At 39.9% G+C, this 26154-nt stretch overlaps 1 protein-coding gene across 2 annotated transcripts in view; it reads left to right on the top strand.

Moving 5' to 3' along the window:
• Nucleotides 1-15152, top strand: part of SATB2 (SATB homeobox 2) — a 187042-nt gene extending 171890 nt beyond the window's left edge. For both annotated transcript variants that reach the window (XM_082841654.1, XM_082841653.1), the window contains one exon: nt 13882-15152. In XM_082841654.1, the coding sequence (XP_082697780.1) occupies nt 13882-14343 (462 nt within the window). In that variant the 3' untranslated portion in view covers nt 14344-15152. The remainder of the gene's footprint in view (nt 1-13881) is intronic.
• The last annotated feature ends 11002 nt before the right edge of the window (nt 15153-26154 follow it).

Raw genomic sequence — 26154 nt, 5'->3', positions numbered from 1 at the left:
CACTCAAAATTAACATTTGGGAGAGGAACTTCTCCATAATGTATTATAATTTTTCTTAACTTGTTTGTCTTCACTTTTAACCATACACTTGAAACATTGAATAGTTTCCTCTGTCATTTTTAGTGTTATTTTTATATTTTAATTGGAAGATGTTTATTCACACTAAAATGAATTTTTGTTCAAAACTTTTAAACAGAATAATTTTTGTAATTTTCCACCTAAACAGCAGTAAGGGCATGTTTGTTATATGTTAGACTCAGGGGTTTGTGATTTGTGGATCAGAGTTCAATTTTGTGTATGCATTTTCTCATCCGAAGAATAAATACAACAGGACCTATCGCCATTGTGAGATTAGTTTGTTATTGTTTTTAAGAAACAAGAAGGCCAAAGGATGGCGAACCACTTTGAATACATACTAATTATAGGATTTGAATGATTAAATTTAACATACAACCCCCAACTCACATCATATAATCTGTATGTAAATCAGGAAGAATGATGTTTTAGTTCAATGAAGCTTATATAATTTATTGAGATCCTATGACTTAAAGTGTACACATTCTTTCCCCCATATCATCTTTGTTTCTAAGTCATTCTTTACCAAATAGGTGTTTTCAAGTTATTTTTGTCATTGGATTTCTAAATAGTAAGAGATTTCTAAGTGGTTTGAATTTTGACTCTAGTGCTTTACCTCAGGAATCATTATTTTAAGTCTTCGTTGATGCAGTTCTTGGCTGCCTACATGATGTCTGTTCTTGTAGAATATATATATTCTCTACCTCCTTTAACTTAACATGTTTTCACTTAAAAGGAATTGAAACTCTGCTCTAGTTAAACTTGTTGGATGCAATTTATTTATCTGAAGCAGTTTCTGTACAAGCATAACTCAGAGATACTGCCAGTTCAGTTTCAGACCACCACAATAAAGCGAATATCACAATAAAGCAAGCCAGTGTATATGAAAATGATGTTTACACTATACTGTAGTCTATTAGTTGTGCAGGAGCATTTTGTCTTAAAAAGAAAAAAAAAACAATGTATATACCTTAATTTAAAAATACTTTACTGCTAAAAAAATGCTACCCATCATCTGACAACGTGGGGTTGCCACAAACATTCAATCTGTAAAAAACGCAATATCTGAGAAGTACAATAAAGCAAAGCTCAATAATGTATTCTATTCTTTTAAGCTTACTTTGAATCTCTTTTAAAAAGTCAAATTTCAGAGCTTACTGGGTCATGCATGTATCACTGGCATTTGATGAAGTTGTTTTCATTTGGTTTACATTTTTACTTCACTTGAGAATTATTTAGCCAACTAGATTAACTGTTTAAGAATTCTAATGGATCCTTCTTATCCTGAACCTTTGCACATCTTTCTCTCTTGCCCTTTTGCCATTGATGAAGTGTCATGAATTTCCACGTTGGTTCTTTTAATACCATCATGAATTCCAGGTACGTATATCATCCTAACGTTTTACACTCTTCATTATCTTTAACTTAACTTTAACTTGATGTAGGAGCTCTTCTTTCATCCATGCTGGTGCAAAAGCCACTCTTTTCTCAACTATACAAATGAAACAAGTCATGCAGTCATTTAGAAATCAGAATCCCAGAGGTAACTGTCAGCTCTGGTCATGTTACTCTTTACTCATTTTAATTCAAATATAAGGTCTTTAAAGACACTTTAATATTATCTGTACCTTGAATCTGATCTTCAAAAGATAGACCTTCTCTGTTCATTTTGAGGCAAAGTTTTGTGTTTTGAGACGACATTGTGAAAGGTGGTGGAGGTGTATGGAAACAGGAGGAAATGGATGCTCGTGGGTGTCAGGCAAATGGGATTGGGGTAGGTGGGCTGGGAGATGGTTTCTCCCAGGAAGAAGGACACATGGTTGTGGCCTGGACTTTCCTGAAGAGTCTGCTCTTCCTGAATTCTCCCATGAATTCTGTTATGTTTGTGGAATGATTTTGGTCACGTTAGGTCCTAAATGGGCAAATAAACCTATATATCATATGACGCTGATGAAGCGAAAGTTATAATTGCCATTAGGTTCAATATATGTCTATGTTTTATCTCTCTTCCATTCTAATAGGAGAGAGAATTGTTTTTTATGTGTCATGGAGTCTATTTGATTGAAATATGGCTACTCATCTTGACCCTGCTTAATTTGCTATCAGCTCATCTCCTTATATTGGAAAAGCAGCTCACCCAGCTAGCTACCTCTTCAGGGTTTACAGATTCTGGCCACTCCCCAAAGTCAGATTGATGACTATGACACATTTTTTAACCCAAACCATACCGAAGTCGTTGGTATAGTTGTTCTCAATTTGTTACCAAAGAGGAAATGATATAAGCCAACGGCTGTTTTAAGAAGCTTCCTCTAAACCCCCAAGTTTATTTTAACAGATTATTGTGTCACAGTGTTTTTATGCTTTTATCTTTGGCCAAAGTGTTTATTTTGAGAAACAATTATTAAACTGCATTAAAAACATACACGATGTTCCAATACCATCTTGGTTACAATATTAGAGGAAACTCAGACTAAGGCTGGATGAAATTGAACACATATTTCCATGTTAGACTTCCTACCGTTTTGCTTGTTTGTATTGATTTCTCTCGACATGGTCTTCTTTTATTGAACTCTACTCTTTTTTTTTTTTTTTTTGTTTCTTATTCTCTCCCCCGACCCCCAACCCCCAACCCCCTTCCCATAGCTGTATGTGCTAAGAGCAATTGTAAAAGGAGACCAACTTATATTAAACCTGCCTGGAGTCAAAATGTAATCTAACACCTGTAGTCCGCAATTTGTCATCACTTCATGGATACTTTTTTTTTTTTAATAACAGATTTCCTGAGTTTTGACCTTAGGATACTGTATAATCCAAAAAAAAGCAACAAAACTAAACCACGGTTTTTAATAAGTCTTATAATGTTAGGATGTGAAATTAGAACCATAAGAGCCAACTCAAGTAACATCATTTGAAGTTAGAAATAGTGCTGAGTTGTGTACCTAGGCTGATATGTTTTGCCTGTGAAAATGTCTCTGAGAGATAAAGTCAAGAGGCAAATCGTAATGCATGTGTACTTTCTCCTACACTCATTCTTTCAGACTTTCCTAGGTGACTGAGATCAAGTAAGGATGTTATTAACTGTAAGGTCCATTTTGTATTTTATAGTAAAGTGCTTGGTTTTCATTAGGGGAAAGACAAGGCTATATATTCAAAGTGATTCATGTGGTACAGAGTTTTCAAACTTTTTGGTGTCAGGGTCCCCTTTCACTCTTACTATTAAGGACTCCAAAAATGTGCGTATCTATCAATATTTACCATATTAGAAATTAGTTCTGAGAAATCTTTTAAATGTTTGTCTGAAAATAATTATAAATAATATTTACATGTAAATGATATATTTTTATGAAGATAACTATCTCCAAAACAAAAAAAATAAGTAGAGTCCCATTGTTTTACATATATATTTGCAAATACTTTTACTGTCTGACTTAATGGAAGACAACTGGATTCTCATAATTGCTTCTCATTCATTCTGATACAAAGTGTAGTTTTGGTTGAAGTAAATGAAGAAAATCAACCGTCACACAGACATGCAATTAGAAAAGGAAGGGATATTTTAATAGCCTTCCCAGGAAATTATGATCATTCTTCTTCTATACAAAACTCTACAAGTGGTAGTTTCTTAAAGGTTGGCTGCAGAGTAGAATCTAAAATCCTATCAGTGAACTTTCATACTTTTTCACATTATAATTCATTGGTCTGCCTTGCACTTTGAATGGATCTTTTGCCTATTCATAATTTTATAATATCATGCAGTGCTCATTTAGAAAATATTGATATATTGAGTTATTCAGATCTTCTAAATGTTGACACATTTCATTGTATGACATATTTTTTAAAATTTCTTAAATCACCGCCAGTATCATCAGGGAAGTCTTTAAGTATTAGGGAACTGTTAAGCTTTTAGTGGAAGCTACAAGTTTTCCAAAATTCTGATTTTTGCTTGAAAGGTAAAATTTAATCATTGGCAACAAATACTACCAGGTTTTTGTTTTTTTTTTTTTTTGAATTGACAGGTTTACTTTATTTTTAAGAAAATATCTGCCACATACCCAAGTCTGAATAATCATAGTTTGCCTGTTGGTTGTTCCTTCAAGTAAAAATGATATTTATTCCAAGACAAAGGTGCTAGTTCAGCTGTCAGCTCATACCATCTCACAAATGCTCTTTCTCATGAGAAGCATCTTAACTTCAGTATGCCACAGAAGTGCATTATGTGTATTTCCCAGTTCCTCACACAGACTATTAAAATGAAGTATACTCAAGAGTTGAGATTTAATATAATTAATACCACATTACTGCTTCATCAGGATATTCTTAAATGAAAGTTGCATGTTTACTGTGTGTATGTGGCAGTGAAGAACACAACTACTGGTGAAGTTTGGTGCCACTGACTTGACTTATGCTAACAGGCCAGCAGTTTCCCCACCATTGCTTTTGTACCATCAGTACAAGTTTTAGCACCGTCAAAGAGGCAACTAATGTCTCAGTTTTGCCATGAAAATAGTTTTGATTCATGGACCTCTCTGTGGGGATATCGGGATTCCCCCAGGGGACCGTGGATCACATTTCTAGAACCGATAAAGGAGGTCATCTTAAGAGGATCCCAGGTTGTGCATATAGAAGGTGTCACCCTGAAAGGAATTATGATTATGAGGTGTAATTCCATGTGACAGATGCTTTAGTGGCAACTTCCACGTGCTAGGTGCCATGTGGAAGAACTGAGATGTGTGCAGTGTATGAATGAAAGAAATAAGACAGCTTATTGGTGGACTTTCTCCTTTGTAGATCTGTAGATTTTTGGAGTGAAAAGGACACACAGATCTCTGAATTTGTTGCTAATTTTCATAACAAGTGTAGTTACAGAAAACTACGTGAGGCATTATACTGCTGATTCTTAAAACCTCCTCTCATTTTTTAATGACAGAAACTACTTCCGGAAACCTTACTTATGACAAGAACTCTGCTAAGTACTTAGCATGCATTATCTCACTTAATCCTCATAAAACTACAAGGAAGATTTTACAGATTAACAAACGCTGTGGCTCTGAGAAAGAAACTTGCTCACAGCTGCAAGGCTAGTAAGCATATGTGCTTTGGGGGATAAAGATTGGATTCAAAACGAGAACTTTGTGACCTCACAACTCCTGCTAACAAGGTTTATGTAAAAGCAATCTTAAGGATTATGTGATGCCCTGGAATTGTTTTTAACACACAAAAAAATGGTTCAAAAATATATATATACATATATATATATTTGCTCTCAGATACCTGCTAGATGTAAGTTCCTATAATGAGTGACAGTTTCTTTACTTTTAAAACATAGTTTTGCTACAAATGAATAATAGAAAGAAAAAACAATACGTTGTACAGAACAAAAATAGTAACTGGTCTGCAATTAAAGAAAGAGAGAATATGGAATTAATCCAGTGCAGCAGAACAAAGATGTACTGAGCACTTATGTGTGCCAATATGTAGCTTATAGTCCAATAATGAGATAGATGTATAATAGTTCTATTAATTATTAATTACTAATGCTAAATTCTCCCCACTGAGGTTTTGAGCTAAAATTAACAGTCTTAAGTGCTGATTTTGAAAAAAAGGGAAAACTAGGGGGTAGAGCTAGGTTGCTGAAACCTAAGACGAATATCTCAGTTTTATGGTATTTTATATATAGTATATTTTAAAAATAGCAGCACTTATTCATTTAACAAATTCTAATTGAGTTATGCATGAGGGCTTTCCAGTTGTGCTAACCAATTGTTCTTATTGCCTGGTAAATATATTTTCTCAGGATTTTTAGTGGAAGAATGCTTTCCTTCTTCGGATCAACTATATTACATTCTGTTATTTTAGATGAGGTAAAATTAAACAAGTAGAAATAATTCTGATATTAACTCAAATGCGGTTAGAAGTCATCTCCTGTTGATGCACATCACCACGTAGGACCTGAAGCTCTGGTGAGGCTCACTCCTGTGGGTGAGAGAGGGGGATGTGGCCACCTGGGAGCCAATTTTCACCTATTACCTATTACCGCACTGGATCAGCCACCCTGTACAGTCACCTCCTTAATAATTTCTCATTTTCTCTCTATAAAAAAGACCACAAAGTCTCGGCATATTATAAGTAATCCAGTTCACCCCATAATGATACAGTGAATTATATACTTTCCTAAACTTAATCATTTAGGATCTCACTTCCTTCCCTGCAGGCAAAAGCCATTATTTTTTACACATGGCTTCCAGCTGGTTTTCATTGAGGCCTTCAAAATCTATTTGAACACTGAGTGGTTTAAGAAGAGCTGCTTTATCTTTCTTAGTCAGCTTTTGTCACAGTACCGTTTTGTCCTTGTGTTTTTAAACTTTTCAGTTTCAAAGGCAGAAAAACAACATATATCCTTATTACGATTGTGTTTTGTCACTGGGCAAGAAGGTGTTGGGTTTTATTTAGAAGTTGATATCTCTTTTGAATATATTTCTTTCTTCATCGCCATCTCCATGTTCATTTATACACATGTATGTCATATTTCAGCCTGATGAGATTTTAGTGAATAAATAGGAAGGCAAGACTTATTAAACTTTTAAGTTTCTATTTGATTATGTCTTACCCATAACTTGTTCATCAACACTCAACTGTTGGAGACAGGACTCCTTTCTAGAAATCTTTGTAAATCGATAGGTCCAGTTACTATAGACCCTCCATAAATATCTGATAAATGGATTTTTTTTTTTTACTCAACCCGAGGTCGATGGTTTTAAACATAATTTCTTTTAGACATGATAAGCACTTCTGATGAAGAAGGCAGCCATCAGTTAAATGTAAGTTTACCATTCTCTCTTTTTTTCCCCAATTTATTTATTTATTTATTTTGGCTACACCGGGTCTTCGTTGCTGCGAGCAGGCTTTCTCTACTTGCGGCGAGTGGGAGCTACTCTTCGTTGCAGTGCGTGGGCTTCTCACTGCGGTGGCTTCTCCTGTTGCGGGGCACGGGTTCTAGGCAAGAGGGCTTCAGTAGTTGTGGCACGCGGGCTCAGTAGTTGTGGCTCACCGGCTCTAGAGCGCAGAGTCACTAGTTGTGGCGCACGGGCGTAGCTGCTCCGTGGCATGTGGGATCTTCCCGGACCAGGGCTTGAACCTATGTCCCCTGCATTGGCAGGCGGATTCTTAACCACTGAGCCACCGGGGAAGTCCCCGTTCTCTTGAGGATAGAAGTGCCGATGCATCCTTCTGGTTGTTTTTATGATAGTGTTGCTATTTGTGATACTATGTTGAAAGTCCAGTAATATATTGATATTATGAGCTGAGTATTTCTTACTTAGTGTGTGGATACATGAATATTTCTCTTCTCTCTAGTGTTAGTGGTTGTTTTTCAAGTCCTGCTGTGTTTGGGGCTAGATCAGAGGACATGACTGCAGGTCACAGTAAGGGTAGACCTTACTGACAGTAGAATGCCAAGGCCCTGCTGCTCTGGCTCCGGCCCTGGCAGCCCCTCAGTTGTCATTTCTGTCTAGCAGAGGGCTGTCCGAGCTATTCCTGTGATGGCAGTGCTGGTGGCAATGTGCTGTATCTGTGCTGTCTAGTATGGTATTGCACAGGGTGGTTATCTAGCACTGGAAATGTGGCTCGTGTGACTGAGGGAACTCAGTTTTTTCTTTTTTTTAGTTTTAATGAATTTAGATGTCAGTAGCCGTATGTGGCTAGTATCTGTTGTACTGGGTGGCACGGCTCTAACATGCTGCCTTCCTTGCAGTTCTTCAAATATACCAAGTGTACTCCTGCCTCCCTGCCTTTTCACTTGCTGTTTCCCTTGGTCTGCTTTGCTCTTTTTCATGGTTTGGTCCTCACTTCCTTCAGGCCTCTGCTCAACTCCTACCTCCTTAGGGAGCCTTCCTTGAACCACCGAATCTAAAATAACTTCCTCTGCCCCCAGTTCTCCTCCTTATGCTTGGCTCTATTTTTGCTTATAGTATTTATTACTACCTGGTATCTTATTTATGGTCTGTCTCCTCTACTCTAGAGCCTTTGTTCAATTTTCTTATGTGATCTTGCGCACAGAAGACAGGAGAACATAATGTTTAAGGGCACGGGATTTAAAATCAGATATGTTTTAGATATCCAATCCTGCTAATAGAAGCTATGAGGCCTCACACAAATTACCTATACTCTCTGAACCACAATTTTCTCATCATAAATGGAGTAAAAATGCTTACTCCAGGATTACTGTGAAAAGAAAATGTATTTTTAGCAGTTAGGCCAGTGTTAGGCTCATAATAAACTTTACATGAATGCCAGCACCTATTATTAATATTAATAGTATTATCATTATTATTGAAGCCACCTTGATATTTCACTGCTGCGAACCCTAAGAAACTAACAATAGAAGCTACAAAAAAGAAAGAGGCTTTTAAATAAACCTTTTAAAACTCTCTTTGTAGAAATTATCAATATCAGAAATGAATTGCCGACCAGATTAATTTAAGTTCAGTTGTGATGGAGAAAAATCCAAACCAAAATGAGATAGGATGAATTGTCAGGCTTCAGTTTGCAAAGGTCAAGAGGAAAGGGATGGATAGCTATCTTTACAGAATGATATATTCTGTTATTTGGGAAAGTCATGTGAAGAGAGATGAGAGACTTTAGGAATAGAAAGGTCAATTGCTAGGCCCCTTTTGAAAAAGGGGAAAAAGGATGAGTCTGGAAAGTGTGCAGACTTGGGCAGATTTACATAAATATCTGGGTAGCTGCTCCATTATACTTAACCTTTTTTAAAAAAAATACCAGAAAACAATAATCTGGGCTTGGGAAGAACTTGTTAGGAAAGAGCCTATCTCTGTTCAGATGGCAGGACATCCTGTGTCTTGGTTGCAGTAATTGTAAATTTTGTGGTTTCAAAGAGTCAATCAGCCAGAAATATGCGTGAACTGTCAGATGAGCTGAGGAACAGGATGGCGTGTAGTCCATCCAGCGGGAATCAATGACACGGCCTCAGGCCAGAGTTACTCAGGGTACTGGCTGGGGACAGGGACCAAACTTGAGTCATTCTAGTTAACAAACAACGAGTTTCAAACATCTCTGAGAAGTTCGGACAGAAAAACTAAAATTCACTTAAGTGGGTGTTCAGAAACCTGGCCTATGAAGACGAGACTAAAAGAGTTGGCATTAGTTAGTCAAGATGTGGGGAAGTGCAGAAAAGGTGACTTGATCCCGCTGTTTAGATGGAGGGTTTGGGGAGAGCATTTGGACTGATTTCCCCGCCTGGGGAATACCACATCGTAAGCAGTAGGCTCTGCTCTGTTTTTGTTCAGAGTATCCACACCACTGGAAGAAGCACTACACGACAGTAAGAAGAATTTCCTGATTGTTTGTCATAATAATAAGCTACAGCAGGTGGCTAGTGAGGAAATGTATGCAGTTCTTTTTTTTTTTTTTTTGCGGTACGCGGGCCTCTCACTGTTGCGGCCCCTCCCGTTGCGGAGCACAGGCTCTGGACGCGCAGGCTCTGGACGCGCAGGCTCAGCGGCCATGGCTCACGGGCCCAGCCGCTCCGCGGCATGTGGGATCTTCCCGGACCGGGGCACGAACCCGTGTCCCCTGCATCGGCAGGCGGACTCTCAACCACTGCACCACCAGGGAAACACTGTAGCAGTTCTTTTTGCTAAAAATTATAGAAGACAATAAATAACTCTCTGCCTGGAGTAATCAGAACATTTCAGGGGAATGAAGATAGTTGGGACAGAGTAACTTGGGGACTCTTTTCACCTCAGATGTTAGGAATATTGCACTCCTTCCTATCTGCTTGCAGATATCAGAAATATTATTTAACCTTCTTCATGCAAATATTGTCATGGCTCCCAATATAGAGCATCGTCTGACCTGACACAGGGTATCTCACTTTGTAGATCATTTCCATTGCTGCTAGCTCTCTGAGAAACATCTTCCTCTCCTCTGATGGCAGCCGCATTGTCATTGTTCCGTGGAAACCTACTATCTTAGACTGACAGCTCTCTGTGTTTAAAATTTCCAATTTTGAGGGTGTTCCTGAGATGCTCCGTGTTTCTAGGTTGTTCTGGATCCAAGTAGCACCTTCACAAGGAACTGTGAGGACTAAATGAGTTAATCGATGTAAAGTTCTTAAAACTGTCTGGCACAGAGTAAGCGTTCAGTAAGTGGCGGCTACTATGATTATTGTCTCTCCATTTCATGTGTGGCTTCTCTGTATCTGTGTGTTACTACTGCTAGGTTCAAAGTTAGAAGGGGGGTGAAATAGGCCAATTGGTGGGACCTCAGGAGAAGAACGAACCCTATCGTGCAGAAAGATTATAGTAACTTCAAAGTATAGTTTTGGAAAATCTCTTTAAATCTAACCAATGCACAATGGAAAACCCCTAAAGAACCAATCTAATTATTTAATTAAGTGGAACCGTTATGCTGACTTTTACTACAGAAGGCAAGCATAATTTTAAAAATGGGGCATTTTAATTCTCTTTTGTTTTCCAATTATCGCAATTGCTCTAAAAGGGGGTCCTTGTGCTTGAGTATACATGTTGTGTGGGTACATATTCCTATGTAATTTCAGTCTCTCTCCTTCTTACTGACCCCCCCCAAAATAATCTTCACCTGTTGATGTAGAGGTTCATTTATTACAGTGCTCAAGCTGCCCAGATTACAATCTTACAGCCTCAGAGCAAATACCTTCCTGCCATCAAAGCTGCCATGAGCAGTGTGGGTCCACCGTGCAGATCTCCTCTCCCTGCCAGCTATAATTAGGATGTTGAAGTAATGGAGCTCTCACTTTTTTGCTGATGCCTGCTTACCACAGCAGACCACATGCGTTTACTCTTAGTTGAAAGGGGTAAAGAAAATGTCAAGAACATTCATTTTAATTGGTCGACACTATATGGACCTTCAGTGCCACTGTTTATGGTCTTCTGTTTTAGATTTCTTTCTGCCACCAGCCATCAGCTTATTATAATGGGTATTCTTATTTGCATTTGATTATCCTTTTATTGTTATTTTGATTGTTACTTGTTATGAATTATTATTTTAAAAGTTTAATCCTCTTCTGTTACCTAAGTAACAATGTCATCTGCCCTAATATCTATTAAATTCTACAGAAAAGACTGACATTTTCACATCGGTAAGAAATTAGTTTTTCATCAGGTAGTCCCTGAGACTAGGATAAATGGCAGAGATTGTTTTCTTAAATGCTTGCTTTGATGTTGATGTTTTGTAGTTTAAAAAAAATTTGTCATCTGGGTAGTGTGTGGTGGTGCTGGTAGTGGTGGTACCAATGTTTCTCTCGTGTAACTAGACATGTTTTCTTCTTCATTGACTGGACTGAGTTCCCCCTGAACTTTGGAAAATGTTTAATGTTACTCTAACATGGAAAACACCACCTAAAATAGGAGAGAATGGTAAAAGAGAAACATGTGTTTTTTTAAAAAGTGAACTCACTATTCTTAAAGGCCTTGGGAACTTCCAGGATGTTAGACACTGATCTGAGTGGAGGAAATTCGGTCTTTGCCTTTGGAGTTGACATAATACTTTCTAATGGGAACCTTCCGGGTAGCCTTTTGCTGTTATAGCACTGCCGCTGATGTTGCAAGGTGTGAGCAGCAGCTGAGTTCCTCTTCAGGGTCCCATGCGCCCTCTCCAGGAAGTCCTTCTCACATAGGCCTGTGAGGGGGACAGGGGCAAGTTGTTTGGACAATCTCCTCTGTATTGCTTTCTCTTTCTTTAGTCAGATTGAAAAAGTTCATAAATATTAAAATGGGAAACTTTTCCATGCGGAGATGATGCTGAAGAAGCAGTTATGAGGATCAAGAATAAGCTTGCCTAACTAGTGTCAAATGACAAAACTAAACCAATGGAGTAATCAGTTTGATGTCCTTTATTCAAGGGGAACAATCCATGGGTTGTAGGGGGTACAGTTCCTCACAAGCAGTGGAACACTCTTCCAGAGGGATTTTGGGCCAGTTTTATAGAGCATTAGAAGTGGCGACACAGAAAACAGGGCATGATTGTCTGGGGTTGCATATCTGACCTTATTTAGAAAGATCAGAGAGCAAAGAAGTGAGTATGGAGCCCAGAGCTGGCGTTGCATTTGGGGATTTGCTGACAGGATACTGTGTTTCTGGTCAAGCAGAGCATTTATAGCAACGTGAAAGTTCAATCTGCTGATGTGGCACCCCAGGCAGGAGTGGCTCCAACTTGGATCTAGTATTTAAATACTAGAGGTTTTTGTTTCGGTTTTGTTTTGTTTTCTAATGAGTGGGGAATAGGTAGAAATGAAAGAGAAATTTAAATTAATTACAACTAGAAAACCTTGACATGAAGGATAACAAAAAAAAAAAAGGAAGTGGATTGCAGAACAAAGGATGAATAGTTTGTTCTCTAGCCTCTGCTGGACTGGTGGCTGGGATTCCTGGTTTTCACCCAGGCTACCCAGGTTCAATTCCTGGGCAGGGAACCAAAATCTTGCTTCAAGCCACCACTCACTGCTGTCTCCTTGACATCAGTAATACTGAGGAGGTCCATTTATATGAGTGTAATCTAGTCATTTAAAGGGCATAATTTAATAAAAAATTATGTCTTTTAATTAATTTGGAAGTTTTTATATTTTTAAAAAACATTCTTGTTTAAGGATTAAGATCAGGGCTAAAAGAAAATAAACAAAAGTTGTTCTTAATTTTATGGAGAATTGATTTTCTGACTCAAATGCTTATTCCACTGTTATACTCTAAGAGTAATTATGAGGCTGATATAGTAATGACTATCATTTATAGGATGTTTGCCCTAAGCCAGAGGTGAACAAACTCTGGCCCATGGACCAAATCCGGTCTGCCACCTGTTTTGTTTTTTTAAAATTAATTAATTAATTTATTTGGCACGTTGGGTCTTAGTTGTGGCACGCAGGATCTTTCATTGCGGCGCATGGGCTTCTCTCTAGTTGTGGCGTGTGGATTTTTCTCTCTCTAGTTGTGGCACGTGGGCTTAGTTGCCTTGCGGCACGTGGGATCTTAGTTCCCAGACCAGGGATTGAACCCGAGTCCCCTGCATTGGAAGGCAGATTCTTTACCACTGGACCACCAGGGAAGTCCCTGCTACCTGTTTTTATAAATAAAGTTTATTGGAACATAGCCATGCTCATTTGTTTATGCTCACACTATAGAGATGAGGCATCACAACAGAGACGGTATGGCCCTGCTAAGGCTAAAATATTTCCTATTTGGCCCTTTGCTGAAAAAGTTTGTCAACCTCTGGTTTAAGGCAAGCACTGTTCTTTACATGCATTATGTCATTTAATCCTTCCAACATCCCTAGGAAGTCAGTGTCTTATCTTTCTTTCATAGATGATGAAATTGAGGCTTAAAGATGTTTAGTGTCTTGCACAAGGACACCCAGCTAAGGGGAAGAGTCTGGACGTGAGCCCATGTGATCTCATTTGTAGAGCCTGCACTTTTCGTCTGGGTCCGGTTTCTTTGTCATTGGGCTTCAGAGAGGTAGCACACCACGCTAGTTAACAGCAAGGCCCTGGCGATCCTTTGAATTCGAATGACCTTTGGCGACAAATGACTTAACTTCTTTGTGCCTCAGAATGGAAACATTACTATTATTAACCTCTTGCTTTGTAGAGGAGATTCTGAATCTCCAGAAATTCTTTTAAGTTTTCAGAAGACCTGAACTTACCATGACTACAGCATCACTACAGTGCTGGCTAGACAACACATATTTCACTGGGCTGATGGCTTTTGAAAGGTGAGATTGTGAATCACATGTTAATTTTGTTTAAATTTTAATTTTCAGGTCCTGCACAGACAGCAGTCTCAGCCAGCCAAGGAGAGCTCCCCTCCCAGAGAAGAAGCACCTCCCCCGCCTCCTCCGACTGAAGACAGTTGCACCAAAAAGCCTCGGTCTCGCACAAAGATCTCTTTGGAAGCCCTAGGCATCCTCCAGAGCTTCATCCATGACGTGGGCCTGTACCCTGACCAGGAAGCCATCCACACTCTTTCTGCTCAGCTGGATCTCCCCAAACACACCATCATCAAGTTCTTCCAGAACCAGCGGTACCACGTGAAGCATCATGGGAAGCTCAAGGAGCACCTGGGCTCGGTGGTGGACGTGGCCGAGTATAAGGACGAGGAGCTGCTGACGGAGTCGGAGGAGAATGACAGCGAGGAAGGCTCGGAGGAGATGTACAAAGTGGAGGCGGAGGAGGAGAGTGCGGAGAAAAGCAAGGCGGTGCCTGCTGAAATTGACCAGAGATAATGTGAACTGCCACCAGGCAAAGCAATACATCGGTCCAAGGATTTTCTGTTTTAGTTTCTTTAAAAACTTTTTTTGTTGTTGCTTTATTTTATTTTTGTCTTTTTTTTGGTCTGTTTTGTTTTCCTTACCTTTTTTTGACATTTCTCTGTTGCACAGGATACACCTGTAGACTGAATAAGTTCAGTATTTCTGAATCAGACATCGCCTTGGCAAAGACACTAAAGTGTTACGCTTTACAATGGACTGGATCGTAGTCATTATAATCACAGGAGACTCTGCCTTCATTATCCTTGCACTTATGGAAGAGACACCAGGCAAGTTCCAGGATGAAAAGACCTATGAAATAAATGAAGGAAGCTACAAGTGTGTGTGTATATGTATATGTATATATCTATATATTTACATATATATATTAAATTGCATGGGACAGAGAACTTTACAATCCGAAAGAATAGACTGTGAAATGAGTTCTTAAAGAAGAGACTTGTTTATGTATTAAAAAAACCACTTCACAGTGAGTCGCTTTGGCTTTTTGATAAACTGCGGCCTGCTCTCAGGGTGGGGTGACTATTTTTGAATTCCTATTTATTTTCTGTGTTTGTCCCTGATTTTTTTTTTTTTTTTTAATTCTATGGCTTCCTATCTGGCAGCTTGATGGGTAATTTTTGAGGTATGTATTTAACAAAACAAATCAACACTGCCAAAAAAAAAAAAAAAAAGAAAGGAAGAAAGAAAGAAGAAGAAAGTAAAGTGAAAAAAAAATCAGGGCACCTTAAAATGATACCAGTCAAATTAATCTTAAAGACACAATGCACACTTAAAATGACTCGCGTTCCGTTATTCAACTTGTCGTTACTGTAGGGAACAGATGCGTTTCTGTGGACTTCCAAATGAGTAAAGCTGAAATTCAGTACAGAGAAAACTTGTCCATTAGTGCAGTCTCGATAAAATGACATACTGATGTCAGACAAATGGAATTCACAGTATGAGCCACATTTTATTGTGAAATTTATTTACCTGCTTGTGGCTTCAGATCTTAAAATTAGTAAGCCTGCTCATTTAAAACTTGTTTATTGTTGCTGTTTTCTTTTTCTTTTTTTTAAAAATAGAAAATAGTTCAGTGTAATATTAAGTTAGAAAAGAAGTTGCTGCCCAGTTAAAGGGGCTCCCTCTCAAATAAATCTCCATGCCTTCATCTCCCGAAAGACGTTTCTCATTTCTGTTTCACTTTGGGCTTCCTCTTTGTACGTATTCCACGCACCTAACCAGGCGTTTTTAGTCCTTGCTCTCACGCACCTCATCCCTTCCCTACTATGGGGGCAGCCCTAGCAAGAACCTGTTTTTGAATCATTGTGCAGCTCCAGGCAATAGAGTAAGCAAAGCAATTTCAGTGGAATCACCTACTCCTCATAAATGGAAACATTTTCCCAGTTACCTACATAGCAGTTAGCTTACATAAAGCAGAACTAATGCCGACTGGCTATTTGGTGGAATGAGCATTAAAGCTGCAATCTACTATAGTCCTCCCCTGCCTCTAGCTTCCCATCAGAAACCATTACTTCCCACTTCTACTTCTAGTCATTGCAAGAGGAGACCTCACCTTCAGGACTGGCCAAGTGAAACTAATCTCATGCTTCAAGGTGGCCGTCAAACAGTCCCACACGGTTGGATTTTTTTTAGAGTTGTGCTCTCATGCAGCCTTTTCAAAGACCTCATGCAATATCACTTTGAAAGTTATTTTCTGTTTACTACACAAACATTGTAATATAACTGTTAATACTATTTATATATTTGAAAGGTATAAAAGGTCGGAGTTAAAAAAAAAAACAAACCTCTATGTGTAGATATTAACTCAGAACTTACAATATACAGGGAGAAGACATGTTGCAATACAAGCTAATTCTAGCTGCTCAGTAACCTCTGGAGTTTTTAAAGGGACATTTTCCTGTACTTTTTCAAATAATGATGTTTAAAAAGTTATCTTGACATGAGCGTCATATACCTTTGCAAAAGGATGGTTGTTTGCAGTCAAGCCCTGGGCCCATCCTTCCTATTTCTGTAGTGCTGCAGCTTTAATCAGAAAGTCCGTGGTTGCTGCTTCCTAATATCCGAGTTACTCTTTTCCAAATTGTCTTCTTACACTGTTGCTGAAGGTCACTCTGTACACGTAATGGAAACTGATTTTGCCAAGCTCTTACAAGGTGGTTCATCTATCGATGGCATCCGCATTTGGTATCTTTTACACTTCAACCAAAAATTTATTAGGTATTTTTCAATGCTAAGTCTTGCCTTTTATTTTTTAATTTCACTGCCAAGTTTGCAGTGGTTCTAAGTGAATCTGTGGGCATTTTAGCCTGTGGTCTTGCCAGATCTTTGCGAATTACAATGCATATATGTCTATTTATTCAATATCTGTCATATAATATCTATTTGGAAGAAGAAACTTTCTCTTGTAGTGCCTCTTGACAAAGCACAATTTCCCGCCTTTTTTTTTTTTTGTGAAATGAAAAAACAAATTGTGTTTTATTGCGATATCAACAATGTGAATAAGGATTAACATATTGTAAATGTTCTTTTTTCCATGTAAATCAACTATCTTTGTTATCACTAAGTGATAATTAATTTTTAACTTATGTGCATTGTTAGGCTGTTAGAATTTTTTGGTTGTTAAAATAAAATGCATTCAAAAAATACGACTTTGTCAAGTATTTTACTGGGCATTGCCCTCTTTCCTACTTGGTTTTTGTGTGGAATGAGACCTGGTGAGTGTAAGGAAAATCCATTCCTTTATTTACAAGACAGCTTGTACCTGCAATTACAGATGTTTGAGTCCTGTCCAATGCAAGAATCTAATTGCACATGTGAATGTATGTGCACCTCTTTGTGTTTATAAACGTATGCATGCTCACATCCTGGAACTGGCACCTGGGGGAGTCATTTGCCCAGATGTTTTGTTGTATACAAACAAAACTCAATTTATGAAGATATATTGATGGGCTTGCTTCTTTATTTTTCTAGTGAATATTTTCTGTTTATAATTAAAAACCCACAAATGACTGCGTGTCAGGAAACTTTTGGAGCACATATGTCCATGGTTAATGGACATAATAAAAGTCTTTTATATTTAGAGCCGGCTGCCATAATGCGAGCATAGAGGAATGCCGGAAGGATTGATGGATCTGAGAAATGTGTGAAAATGATTTTTTAGAAAGCGCTCACAACGGAAAAAATTGCTCTAAAGACTAAAGTTAATAAGGAAGGAGCAAGTGCTTAGCTTCAGAACTGACAAAGAGAACGTCAATTAAAAAGTGTTTTCTTTTCCTTTTGATATGGTAAATTGTTTTTCCCGGGTTTTTTGTTTTTCTTTTTCCTTTTTTTTTTCATTTGGTTGGCATACAGATGTAATTTTTCTTTCCTTTCTTCCCCGGTTTCACTTGCCTTTTTTCGCATGATAGTTGACAGCCCGTGGACTGTGTAGATAAGTTTTAAGGACAGTTTGTGGAAACTGGGTGTTTGCAGAAAGGCGGACAGCCCCACAGCACGGTGCTAAAGGTTTTTAAAGAAAAATTAGAGATTCAGTAGAGGGTGGAACAAGTTGCTTATGCAAATTCACATGAATTCTGCATTTGGGATAAAGACATAGAAGTAAAGCATGTGTGAGATAGTCTGCGTTTTAACACAAATGCTTTCTACCTGCCTGGGGTTGTGTTCTTGGGGGGGGGGGTGTCATAATTCACTGGAGGTGACAAACTCAAAACCGGGTGGCTCTGCCCATGGATGGATTGGCTTTGGCCTAGAAGGTGGTCTCTGTGCTAACAACTTTTATTTCCAAGAAAACAAAGTCAGAGACTTCTTGACTATATGTTAAGTCATGTCATCTCAGAGCCATCACTTTACGGGTTGAGTTTTTGTCTTTTCTTTCTTTTTTTTTTTCCCTTAGAAGAGATACTTTCCTTTACTCTGTTATTTCGCTTTCTGCCAAGTTTTAAACAAAGATTTAAAAGTCCCCACATTTTTTCTAAAGAGCAATCATGGCATAATTAGACAGTAAACACTTATTTAAACATGTACTCTATACCAGATAATTTGCTAAGAGCTGAGGTGACAAGGGAAACTGTATGATTTAACGCTCTCCCCTCAAGGAGCTTATATCTTATTGGAAATGTATGATATACATCCAGGAAAAGTGATATTATCATTCAACGGTTGTCTCCAGACAGATGTTTATTTGTTTAGTGAGTGATACAAACATGTGCTATAATGTAGAGAAATAAATTATCATTATTTGTGAGCTAGAATGGTCTTGAAAGGTGCATTACTTAGGATTGGCTGCAAATAATTTTTAAAAAATACAAAGTAATCATAAGAGAAGAGTTTACCTATTTCTTACATAAAAGAAATTGCTGAGGTATTCTGGCTTCACGAAGTTGTCAGGTACTCAAACTCCTTCCAGCTCCCAGCTCCATTTCTCCCTATGTTCCTGTGTTCCATCTTCCTCTTAGTCCAGGATGATTGCTAGAGCCTCGCCTCACATCCACCTTTCAGACACCAGGGTGGAAGAAGGAGTAAAGAATAGCATACTCCCTTTCTTTTATGGGACTTCTTCAAGTCCCCCACCTAAATGCAAGGGAGACTGGTAAATGTTTCTAGCTGTTCCATTAATTCCAGAGAGAAGGGTAGAGTGGATATTTGGTAGGCAACTCACAGCCTCTGCCAGAGAAGGTATCCAGAAGGATGTTGAAGATAACAGTAGATAAGAAGAAGATAGCGAACAGGCACATTTATCCTGCTGCTACTTCTGGTACCTTGTACCTCTTCCTCCTTCCCACCCTGAGTTCTTTTCCTTGCTAACTTTAAGAATCAGTCCAAGCACCACTTCTTCCAGGAAGCCTTTCTGATCTGCCCTGCCAATGTGGTTACAAATCCTCCTGTGCTCACATAACATTCAGAGTATTCCACATTGACAGGACTGTCCCAGTTCTTGTGGCATATTGTGGTTGCTGTATTTGCTCAGTGGGAAAGTGTGAAGTTTTTCTTTGCATTCATCCATGCAGAGAACGAGAGTGGGCTGGTGGAGGTGACATGAGCCCTGGGGAAATAGGTGTGACAATGTTTCCTCTGGATGAGCATGTCTAGGACTGGCACATTGAGTTGGAGACAGAAATGAAGAATGAAAAGTGCAGCGAGGGCCAGGTGATTTAGAACTCTGCCAGCACAATATTTCAGGGAGACGGTAGAGCTAGGACCTAAAGCCAAGCCTGCATGTCTCCCAAGCTTACATTTCCACCCCCAGTATCACACCACCTCTCTTTATGTCCTAGTGTGTCCTAGAAAGGCTGTATGAACTGAACATCAATTTATTGGCCAACATGTTTTGTATGAAATGACCTTTTGACTTCTCTTCACACACTTTTTCATCATCTTGTCTGAGTATGACATTTCTGATGGAGTTTTGTTCTAAAGGAAAAACCTATTTTAAAAAAACACCATGCTCTGCTTGTAAAACTGTCCCAGAAAAAATCTAGAAGTAGCTTCTTAGGAAACATTTTAAGAGATTTAAAGTGTTACCTTCACATATGGAGAAATAATTACAAAAATATTCCATTAGCACTGTAATGAATAGTGCAGAGCAATGATTAATTAAAGAGTGAACTATAATTTATTCACTATCCATTAACAACCATAATCCCGTTTTAATGCAAAACAGCACAGACTAAGGGAGTCCTGGTAGTCTCTGTAACAACTTTGGACTGTGCAGTCCTAGGAACCCTTGCCCACCTTAAGGAAAAGGTAAGGAGAAAATTCTTTCTAGATTTGCTCTCAAGTTGATTGTGAGAAGGCAGTGAGCTACCCTAGGTTCTATTTCTTACCAGTTTTGCAGCTTGCTATTTTTCAGATCCTCAGTTTCTTCATCCATAAAATGGGGCTGATGATTCATCGATCTCAGAACTGTTGTTATGATTAAAGAAAATAACTAGGTGGAAGCATTTAGAACAAATCCTTCCTTTCTTTCTTCCTTCCAAGAGAGAAAGAGAAGCAGGATATAGGAAGATGCTATAAATGACTTAAAATACTTCAGATGAGTTTTAGAGTAGGATTAAGTCTAATGTTTTTAGAAGTTGTTTCACACTATTGAAAGCATTTGTGCCTGAAGGGCTACTGTGTGTGCTGTTTACGTCCCGCTTTTGTCCCTCTCTTTCTTCCACTGTCTCTTATTACAATCTCTTCCGTTCCCTCCCTCTCTTCCTCTTTCCTTCTTCCTGTCAAGAGCTATAATATGGTTTTCTTTCCAAATGAGTAAGAAAATGAAAGAGACAGTTTAGTAGCCTTCCGAAGTCTTCAAAATTAGATGTTTCAACACGAATGGCACCCACTCTCGTTTTCCTCCTGCTTCGCTCCTGCTCGTTTCTGCTGTGTTTTGCGGATTCCTTCTTTTCCCTCCATGAATGCTCAGGTGCTGCAGGTGCCTTCTTTGAGCCTCCTCTTCCCAGATCCACACTCCTTCCTCATCCGCTGTCGGCACACTAAGTGTCCCCGTGTGCCAGCGACCTCCACTTTCTACCTGCAGCCTAGACCTTTTCCGGGTCTCCAAACTGTCCAGTTGTACTGCCTGCTCACACTTCCACTGAACATGTCCCCAGGTGACCTTATCTTCCTCCCCAAATGTGGTCCACCCAGCTGATGGCAACTCCAAACTTCCAGTTGCTTGGACCTAAAACCTTGGCTTTATCCTTTATTTTTATGTCAGCAAAGTTCTTTTGGCTCTACCTTCAAAACACATTCACGGTCTGACAGTCTCTCACCTTCAATACCGCTCCCAGCTCGGTCAGAGGCACCATGCTCTCTCACCTGATCGGACCCTCTCTAACCTCCTTCCCTTCCGCTTTCCTCCCGCTTCCTGGGCTCCAGCCACATCGGCCTCCTGGCTGTCCCTGGAATAAAGGGCTCACTCTGGCCTTAGAGCCTTTACTCTTCTCCCTCTTCACTCTGCCAGGAGAGCTTTTCCCCCGGACAGCTGCACGCTCACGCCTCAGTCCCCCTTAGGTCTGCTCAGACGTCACCTCCTCAATGACAACTACTCTGACCACCTTATTTAAAATTGCAACAGGGCTTCCCTGGGGGCGCAGTGGTTGAGAATCCGCCTGCCAATGCAGGAGACACGGGTTCGAGCCCTGGTCCGGGATGATCCCACATGCCGCGGAGCAACTAAGCCTGTGCGCCACAACTCCTGAGCCTGCGCTCTAGAGCCCATGAGCCACAACTACTGAGCCCACATGCCACAACTACTGAAGCCCACGCACCTAGAGCCCCCGTGCTCTGCAACGAGAAGCCACGACAATGGGAAGCCCGCGCACCGCAACGAAGAGCAGCTCCCACTCGCCACAACTAGAGAAAGCCCGCACGCAGCAACAAAGACCCAACGCAGCAAAAAATAAACAAATAAATAAATAAATTTATTAAAAAAAAAATTGCAACAGACCCCACGCCCACCTTCTGGATCCCTTTTATCCTACCCTACCTTATTTTTTTCCATAGCTTCTAACATAATGTATAATTTACTTATTTTTCATGTTTTTGTCTACTTGTCAGTTCCTTAACCCCAGTGAAAACACCAGGAGGGCACAAAGCGTGTTTTTTTTGTAAACCAATCAATATTTAAGTGGACTACATTTCATAACAATTTTCACCTAGTTGGATTTTTCAATTTTCCCAACTTCAGCCTGGATTAAGGATTTAAATTACTTTCTAGAGATGAACTTCATCTGAATATTTCTTTAGTGCATAACCAAGGTACCTGAGACCTCAGGAACTTCCAAGACTGACATTTGCAAGCCCACATTTGGATAATTTATGGCCTGTGATTCTATGCTGTCTTGGAAGATAGAATCACTGAACCACGGATTCTGTTGTCTAGCGCATCCTCTATTCAAAGCAGAAATCCCTTTTCAGGTTGGAGGCGTCTTTGGCTGGAGGCCAGGCAGTCTTTGTCGCTCCAGAACTAGGAGCTTATGACTTTGGAACTCAGCCCAGCCCACCTTGGGTCAGCTCTGCTGTCCCTGAGCTCTTACGGATGCCGTCTAAGACCCCCGGGCTCTTCCAGTAACCACCTCACATATTTGAACTCACATTGGATTTATGACCACTAAATCCTTTAAGTTCTTAGGTTTCTTTTATTAACCATGTGATGTAGCCACAAAGAGAGCTTATGTCATTCAGACTGCATGAATAGAGATACACCGCTTAGGTCAGGGAAGTGATCACCCTATCCTCTTCAAACCTATCAGGCCACATTATGGCATTATTTTCAATTCTGATGACATTTTGGAAACGTATCAGTACATTGAGGTATATTCAGAAGACACAGGGTGATCAGGACGGCAAAGGACCTTGAGAGCTTATTTTCTATTAATTTATTCGATTCAATCATTTTCTTATTCATCGACCAACAAGCCAAATTTATGAAATGTCTATTGGATTGAAATCACTGTGGGAGAAACAAAGTTAGGATCTTTAGTTGACAACAACAGAACTAACTCTAGCTAGTTAAGCAGAAAAAGGAATTTACTAAAAGACATGAGAGCGCTCAGGGAATTTCTGGGAGGGTCAGAAAATCAAGTTCAGAGGTGATGGTCAAGTTCTAAGACTACTCCAGTGGAGACTACACTGCCGTCCCATGAGGTGCAGGCATCAGAACTTGGCCCCCTGATCCGGGGCATGGATGTCACCTGTAGAACCTTTACCCTTGCTGCCTCTGAAGGAAGGGGCTCTGCTACTGCCCTTTACAGAATGGAATCCACGTGGCACATTTTTCTTCATTCCACTCCCTTCCAAGTTAATGTCTCATGCAGATGCGAATGAATGAAATAGTGTAAGTCATATGAAAGGAAGGTTGGGAGAGTGAATTTCTGTCCTCTGTCTTGGGGAAATACAGATTCATAGGTGGGAAATTCTCTAAACATAGGAGAAATAGTCAGAGGTACTCAGGGCCCAAAGCATGCCAAATGCCAACAGCAATGAGATTCCTAGACTGTGAGCTCTTTGAGGAAAGATACTGTGTCTTATTCAGACAACATGGTGCTTGGTCTGAAATCAGAAATGTCTGGTATGAATCCTGACTACTCCACCTCTTAGCTCTTTGTGACGTTGGGCTACCGTTTAACCTGGATCTCAATTTCCACATCTGTTAAAAGAGGAAAATAATACCTACCTTGCAGTGTTTTTGTGTTTGAGAAGCATGGTTAAAGCTTTTAAAGCACAGTGCCTGCCTATAAATGAAGGTTTTCCCTTAACATCTTTGTATCGCCATTACCAAGGATGGAGCCTGGTACACAGTGTTCAATTTTTTTTAAATGTGGGAATGTTTGTAGAAGTCATGGTATTTGTCTTCAAGAAAAATATTTCAGTGGGTAGGTAACATGTAAACCCCAAAATACTAAAGCCCAAGATGGAACAACTTAGATCCACTGTGGATGGGAAGGTTAGTGTCATCCAAGGTACTGATGACTGCTCTATTAGCAGAAACTAGGAGTGGCCTCACACCATACTCAGTCCTGCTATCTCACTCCTGTAAGTGTGACTCAGTGTGCGCTTGGTCAAAGGTAAAATTATCTCCACGAATCATCCTTCTTTCTTCTGTATTCAATTCAATCTACTAAATATTTCCTGATGGCAGGCCATCTCATTAGATTATCTGGGAACATGTTTTGTAACTAATTCCACGGTGGGCAAACATCAAGTTGGGGTGCTTAATAACAGAAGGATGGTCAAAACATAGGAGAATTTTTTCTATCTCAAAGACAGGTCACAGATGACACAGCTTTGAAAGCCTCCAGGCTCAAATCATGGAGGGAATTCCCTGGCGGTCCAGTGGTTAGGACTCGGTGCTTTCACTGCCGGGTCCGGGTTCAATCCCTGGTCAGGGAACTAAAGGTCCCACAAGCCGCAAGGTGTGGGGGAAAAAAAAAAAATCGTGGAACAATGGGGTTTCAACAAATTGTGTGTCAAGATGTTTGCACGTGTCCAACATTGCTTTCTTCTTGAGGCCCAGGTCTGGTGGCAGTGAGGAGACCCAGCCCTGGGAATAGTGGGGAGACTTTGCAATCTCCAGCATCAGTGTAGAAAGATGCACTTATGCCCAGCCCCTTGTCAGCAAGTATGGTTCTCAAATATTTGCTATTTTGGGAAATCCTGTGTTGGGAAGATAGTCCATGGTTATCACTGCCAAACACTGGGATTTTAGGGAGCAGTAATAGCCACCCCCTCAGACGTGGTGGCCAATAGTGTTGTCCAATTCATATTGGCAAATAAAGACATTCAACGAACAATAAAATTGATAAAACTACCATCTGCTCTACCATCATTACATCAGAGAAAGGACCTTTAATCACTCCCAAATTTGGGACACATACTCTTACAATGAAGTAGGTCCTAAACAAGTGAGGAACGTTAGCCAATTTGCAATGAAATGTTTGTCTTGCTCTTCTTTTTCTCCTTTTTCTGGGGAGCAGTGAAAACTTTGTCACCACCCAGAAGTTAACTGCAGATGGACATTTGAGAACCACTGTTCTGAGTATTAGGCAGGATGTGTACTTCCCCAGAAACTCTTATCTTTTGATTGAATCAGGCACTAAAAGATCCACAGTGAAGCCAAAATGAGCTCAGCCTTCTCAGAATTGACTCAGCTGTGCTTTGCTGGTATCAAGGTTTGTTACAAGAAACCACTTATACGGACCTTGCTATTGCACTTGCTGTTACATTTTTGATGCCACTCTTGCCCGTAATGTCTCTCAGTGGCTCCCAAGTGAAATTCCACGTGAGAAATTTCTTTTCCAGTTGAAAGTAAAAAAGATCTTTGTCTCTCCAGTAGAATGGATATGCTATTTACTTTTTCTGTTAATGAGAACAACTGAACTTCTTGAGTTGCCTTGTTTTGCCCTAGCCACTAGGAAGCTCAGCGTTAACGCGAATGTGTACTCATAGCTGCTGAATTACCCTGACTTCTAAATGGGAAGGAGGTGACACCTCGAATTACCCAGAAAGCTGAGTTCGGAGAGTACAGGGGTTTTAGTAGCAAGTCATTAAAAATTTAACCTAACAAAATTTCGTCATACAGGCAAATCCATTCTTCTAAAGAAACCAGAGAGCTCCCCCAAGTTCATACTCGGGGCCACCTCATATGAATGTGCCGTTCTTCATAGCACAGGTGTGCAGGAAAAGGGTCCAGTGGAGGCTCACCAAATCCTGTGCTCTGGTGTGGGGTGTGCTTCTGACCAGAGAAAGGGGCCCTTCTCTCTAATTAACACCAAGGCACAGAACGGGCCAGGAGTGCCTCTGCCTGGACTCGTGCACAATCCATTTGCGGATATGTAGCGCATTCCAGCATTTGCTCCTCCGAGGTCAGAATGCCTCACGTGAAGATCTCATGATCTGTGAACAGGGAAGCTCTCCTAGGCTGTCTTGGGCTTTGCACTCTGTGGGGCGGAGCCACATCTCTGCTTCAGTGGCCTTTGGACAAACGACAGAGCTTTGACTGAGTGAAATCGCCAACCTTCTTTTTTTTTTTTTTTTCTTTTTTTCTTTTTTCCCATCTAGGCTTTAGTAGACAGGCCAAGACAAGAAACAAGAGAGCTACCAAAAGCAGTGAAAAATTGTTAGTCAGAACTTTTGACTGATTGGTGCCTCCAGTTTCCCGCAACATATGCCAGATGTACAGCTTCTTACTGTATGTAGTTACATATGTGTCCTTTGCATAAAACCTCTCTGGCTAAACCTCAATCCCTGACTATTATATATTCTGAATAAAAGCGAAAC

The sequence above is a fragment of the Leucopleurus acutus genome, assembly GCF_964270905.1.
Source record: "Leucopleurus acutus genome assembly, chromosome: 6".
Classification (NCBI taxonomy): Eukaryota; Metazoa; Chordata; class Mammalia; order Artiodactyla; family Delphinidae; genus Leucopleurus; species Leucopleurus acutus.
Note: the sequence above shows the minus strand (reverse complement) of the source record. Positions and strands in the feature narration are given on the sequence as shown.